Genomic DNA, 6040 nt, shown 5'->3' on the forward strand with positions numbered 1-6040 from the left:
ATGCTTCACTAAATGAAATTTGTGACTCTTCTTTATGGCAGTTGTCTTCTCAATGCTAATCCCATTCCAGATAAGGTACTGGGAAGGCGTACAGAGCTTTAATTTTAACATCTGTTGGAATATTTCTCCTGTCTGTTCTTGGTTAGCAACTTTGAAGAGCAAGGACTCTGGCACTTAGAAGGCAGAGCAGCAGCTAACAGTATCCTGCTAAATAAGTAGTCATATTTGTTCAAAGCATTTTGATTTTTTTCAGTTTCAAATAGAAATACTGAAACTCCATATAAATACACTAGAATTGTGTGTGTGTGGTTGTATGCATGTGTGTATATTTACCTGTCCCAGGTGAATGTCCTCCTTCTTCTAGTGACAAAAGGAAAGACAGAGTCAACTGGTACAAACACCAAAGGAAGTTAGTTTCCTTATTTCCCTCCCTGAAATCTCAGAAAGTCTGCTTGGATGACAACACTACAAACACAACAAAAGCAATGGGCCTTTTACTATGCTATTTCCATTTAGAACATGCTCAGGTGTACTTGTAGGACATGCCAAAGTTCGTTCTCTCTCTTCAGTTAGAAGCATTTTGTCATTGGGTCAAGGAGACTTTAGGTAGATCAAGGAGTGTGTGGCTTCTGAGGCTGGCGAGAGTAAAAGAAACACTCGTATTTCCTCAAGCGTCAGTGGACAATCAGAGACACTTCACAATTTTTATTTGTTGATGGCTTTTGTAAAACAAAATTCCCCTTGAATCAGGCATCTCATAAAACATTTATAGTCTTGTGCATGCTTGTGATACATCAGGTTTCAGTAGACCAGTATCTGCAAAACCAGACAGTTGAGTTGTCGGGTAGAATTCCTGTTTTCTACTGAAGGGGAGGGAAACTCACAAAATTAAGGCACTGTCAAAACCCAAGCCCACAAATCATTCGACCTTTTGTACTGGCTTTCATCTGGTTGTATACAAGAATATTTTTTTATTTTTAGTTAACCGTCGATTTCAATTTTGAACAGGGACACACAAAAAAATAAAAACGCTTTTCTTAAATCCTCCTATTTATATTCTCAGTTGCAAGACAGCAGCAGCAACCTTTATTGCTAGGGACGGCAACCTGCTGCTTAACGGAAAGCCCAGTGCCGCATCCCCCCGCGTGCCATTGTCACCGCAGCGATCCCAGCCCTTGGTGATTAAAAAAAACTCAGAAAAGTTCTGGTCTTTTGGGTGCAATGCTTAAGATGACACTTTTAAGAACAAAATCAGTTATAAGAACAGCTTAAAACTAGTCTAAAAGCCAGTACTCGCTAAGCAGAACATGAATGAACTGAGAGACTCCTCCCTGAGCCAGGCAAGGCATTTCATACTCTTCCTGGGCACAAGCTGCTTTCACGGAGCAGTAGTTTGGCTGAAAGGAACCTACAAAAGATAATCGATATCTTCAGCTGGTGTGCGTTTATCAGTCTATTAAAGTAGTTTTAATCAGCTGGTGTGAAATCCACTTCTTCAGCTTTTATATCTTAACTTGGGAACACAGGAGATGTTCCTTCCTGCATCCAGTGAGAGCGCTCAGGCTGTCCTTAAGCACATTAAAATCACTGCTTTAAGCACAAACCAGCATGTAGCTGTGGGCTTAGGACCATACTTACAAGTATCCCGTTCTCTATATCAAGATGCAACATTTTAAAAAAGCCAGTTTCAAGTCAATTAAGTGCCCTGGCAATTATAAATAAATAGTAATAAATACTTATTTACACTCACACACCTTTCTTGGTATCCCACAGGATCACAAACAAACCAGAACCGTGCTTCTTCCCTGGTTAAATATGATCAGGTTCGAGGTGACACACTATTGGTAACAGCGCGCAGCAACGCTACACAACAGTTTAGAGTAATAACAGTACCAATACATAGCACTGGGAGCACTTCACAGCTTCACAGCTCTTGCAAACACAGACTTGGTTAAGAAAGTGACCTTGTTCTACCCATTAAGAATCAGAGGGAACTCAGGTGAGAGAAACAGAGGTTGGCCAGGACACCAGAGTCGACGTACTTATTGCATACAAAATGTCACATGAATTGGAGATATGGCAGATGTGGGAGCCAGGAAAAATTACATCAGGCTCATATAAGACCATTTAATTTCCTTGAGTATAAAATCCAATTTCCACATTGATTGTGTCTAAACAGTTTAATTGTTTTGGTAGACATCAAGAAGGTCAATGAACACTCAAAGGAACTTATGAGTTGCAGGAGCACAAACCGCATTGTTTTGGTAGACATCAAAAAGGTCAATGAACACTCAAAGGAAACTTATGAGTTGCAGGAGCACAAACCGTTACCTCCATTCACAAATAAACACAGTGAAAGATTTTACATCAATTGAAAATGCTGCATCAGAATTGCTGACAGCTTGGGAACTGGCACCCACTTGTCATCCTGGCACAAATCTACAAATCCCTGAAAATATGATCGGAATAGAGACACAGAGACCACGAAGCAAGCAGCAGCACTGAGAGCACAAATGAAATTCAGGGACCTGCCTGGCAGTGTCCTGGCTTCCACCTCTCCTCTGGAGTCTGAGAGAGAAGGACTGGAGGATAAAGGAGGTCACAGGTGGCTTTGAGACTCAGCTCTGGAAGAATTTTCTTGGCCTATTTACTGTGTGGTTGCTTTTTTATTCAGCTTTTTTTGCTTTCCGTTTCCTTGTGCCTTCATTTAGCTCCTCTTTTGACTTTGCAATAGAAGGCGGAGGATGGGAAACCTCATGGGAGGCCCCATGCTGATCATGGTGATGACTAGTGTGTCCACTGGAAACGGAGCCAAAGAAAACTGGGCAGATGAAGCTTTCCACTGGAGCAAAAGGTGAGGCGTGAGAGTGAGTTGCCGTCATGAAAACCTGCCATGCAACAGTGAATACTTAAAGTTAAAGATCACATACACGAGCTATGAAATACTAACTAGTAAGGAGCATTCCCCTTACCCCAGACAAAAGTCCCTCTTGCTCAAGGCTATATCACAAGGACCTTGTACCACACTGTCTACGTGAGGGAGAATTTAGCCTACAATTTCCTGAGCAGATCTTTCCTGCTCTGTACAGCCAATGCCCTCAATAGTGGCTTAGGAAGGTGAACACCCCCAGTTTAAGTCTGCACCCTTCCTCTGGTTCTGTAGATGCGTTAGCAGTGAACCTGCTGTAAACTTACCTTGCAAACTATCATGAACATGGTGAAAAAGAAGATGAGGTTGGCTTCAGAGATAGGGAGCCAGTGAGTTTGTTGCAGAGTGAAGAGGACTGTGCCATACAGACTAGCCTTTGTAGGGCTAGAAGAGAAGGAAATTTTCCTGAAGGTTTGCATCGTTTGTATTCAGTCCTGAACGGTTCTTTAAATTCCATTTTTGGTCTGACAGAGAATTTACAGAATTTACTTACAAGGACATACGAAGGACTTCATTTGTTTCTGGCTTCCAGACCCCACGCAGCAGTTGCTCAAAGTTAGACATCAAGGCAACACCAGAACCTGTGAAACAGTAAAAGTGAGCAGCTAGAACTGCCACACCAGGGGAGAGCTCTGCTGTCTTTGCTAGATCCCCAAGGGACGCAGATAACCTAAGGGGAACAGAAGTTTCCTGACATTCTTCCCAAATTTAAAAGAAGTTAGCCTAAAGGAACAGAGCAGGGCAAGTGCTTTCTAGACTCTCTATAAAGTGTTTCCTGATGCAGAGAAAGGGCGTTTGCCTCTGTTCCATTTACTGATGCTCAAATGTTTGCTCCAAACAAAAGCTAAAGGAAAACTGACTGGGCTGTTTCAGCACTCACAGAACCCCCCTGAAAAGATAAAGGTGAGTCCAGAGACAGTAGAACACAGGAGAAAGAATAAAGAATTCTTGAATTCTACACCCATACTTGATAGTGATTCCAATTCTCCACGCCTCCGTTAAAGTCAGATGGCGACTCAACTGACAGCCATTCTGCAAGTATGAGTGAACACCCGTGCTCTAGGGAACCTGACTGATCGAAGCCAACTGACCACATCCGCTCGCCCGCCTGCTGCGCGGCACTGAGGGATGTGGTCACCTTAAGCTTCACTCACAGATTCCCCCGTCCCTCCCGACTGCATTAAGAGTATCTCATTTTTCACCTTTGACCCATCCAGTAGCCATCATAATGAACCACCCGTGGTGGTAACGGTGATGAGCATGGTGGACTCCAGCTGCAATTTTGCGAACTCTGACCACCTCCTTCATTGCCACAAAGATGAGCTTCACAGGGAGAAAGCTAACACACTTGTAGAAGAGGTTCATAGGACAGAAGAATATCAAATACCTGTAACAAAACCACGAAGAGTTTAAGGACCTGTTTGTCCTGATCCGGGACATATAGAGAGGATTAAGAGTGCTGTGGCGTTAGCCTGACTTATGGCATGGAGAGGGAAGTGCTGGTTCTGTCATGCAAAAGCACATACAACCCATACGCACTGAGGAAATGAAACTTGGAGTAACTGTGGTTAGTTTGCGCACGTTTCACTAACGCAATGAAGAAAGTGCCCCCAAACGTGCCTCTCCTCTACTATATGTGGTATCAGCTCAGTGCACGCTGCTCTTGTGGTTTGGCCACTGTTCAGCTGCAGCAGCTATGAATAGAAACGCCCAGTGACTGGGCTGGACCCGACCCATATAATCAAAGCACTGGACAACCGGTCAGAGAAACTGCAAACTAGATCTAGGAATACAAAAGCCTCAAAGAAAGACTCATAGACTACCTCGCCCCACGTCTTTCCCCAGTTAATCCAAGCAAGACAATACACACGTGTCACACTGACAGAATACTTTCCCTCACACCAGATGGTTTTGTACACAGCCAGCGGCATCTCATGCTTGATAAATTAGGTGAAGTGCAAAAGACTCACCAGACTGCTGTGGCCAGGATGACGCTGGAGTTATTACTGAAGTAATCAATAGGTGATTCTCCAAGTAAGAGATCAGCAAGTATGTAACTTCCAAAGCAGTGGAGCATAGCACAAAGCCAGGAGGCAAAAGGGCTCTTACGAGACATCTCCACGGCTCCTGTGAAGCAAATTCTAAATGAGAAGACGGATTCAGCAAACAAGCCGAAACTTCAAGACCCTCTAAGAAAGAGGCTTGTGGTGCAAGTGCTTGTAAAACAAAATCCAAAAATGTGTATTCTGTGAAGCCTGAACAAGTACCAGATACTATCAGGAACACTGTGTGATCAGAGCTTGCAGACGCCCCATAAGGGTTCAAATTAACTGAGTCATTAGAAGTTTATGAATTGGCTAAGAGTTTCTCTCCTGTATTTGCTGCTACTGACTGCAATCAGAAAGAACCTTTTTTTCCCTTGAAATCAATGTATTTTTATAGTCTAAAACCAAAATGCATACTAGTACCATTCTCTCCATTGCCTCAGCCTAGGCGCCCTCTAGAATTCATGAACAATCTGTTCAGCTCTTTCATTCACAAGATAACCTGTAAAAATAGAACAGTAATTCTTAATCTTTATTTGAGGATTCTTCCCTGCTCCTGTACTAATTTGGAAATGCCCTTTGAAAATACAACTGCATATTAAAACAGTGATACTATTTAGTAATACATTAGGGTCTTCTCCCACAACCTTCTATTGCCTTTTTCTTATTGCTCTAGCCATTTGCATCCACCTCTGTACTTCTTCAAGGAAGCCTCTCAAGAACATCATTTCTGTAAGATTGTTTCATCGCCTTAAACTGCTCCAGAGTCCTTTGTGCAGCGTTTCAGATACCGGACTCTGTTCAGTAAGCCAGTAACAGGCAGTCAAAAGAGAGAATGCTAAAACGTTATGTCAACATTACTAACAGTGGCCTACCTTAAATAGCAGTAAGTGAATCAGCATATGCTAAAACTATGACTGCTCAGACTCTTCCATCCTCAAAGACATTTGAACCAGCTGAAAACACAGTGGAAGTGAGACAGCTGCAACAGCCACGGTATGAAGCTGGTTCTATAGGAACCTGAAGTTCAGCTTGAGGCTTAAATTTAGTAACACTTGTTTTTCTT

General features: G+C 42.8%; 1 protein-coding gene across 1 annotated transcript; it reads right to left on the reverse strand.

The window, feature by feature from the left end:
* Window positions 1-2328: 2328 nt before the first annotated feature.
* On the reverse strand, window positions 2329-5051 carry TMEM38A (transmembrane protein 38A). The gene is made up of 5 exons (XM_009895167.1): window positions 4900-5051; window positions 4132-4316; window positions 3423-3510; window positions 3196-3313; window positions 2329-2888 (listed from the first exon to the last, which is right to left on the reverse strand). The coding sequence occupies exons 1-5, from the start codon at window positions 5043-5045 to the stop codon at window positions 2667-2669; spliced, it is 759 nt and encodes a 252-aa protein (XP_009893469.1). The 5' UTR covers window positions 5046-5051; the 3' UTR covers window positions 2329-2666.
* Window positions 5052-6040: the final 989 nt, after the last annotated feature.

This window comes from Charadrius vociferus, unplaced genomic scaffold, assembly GCF_000708025.1.
Source record: "Charadrius vociferus isolate BGI_N301 unplaced genomic scaffold, ASM70802v2 scaffold291, whole genome shotgun sequence".
NCBI lineage: Eukaryota > Metazoa > Chordata > Aves > Charadriiformes > Charadriidae > Charadrius > Charadrius vociferus.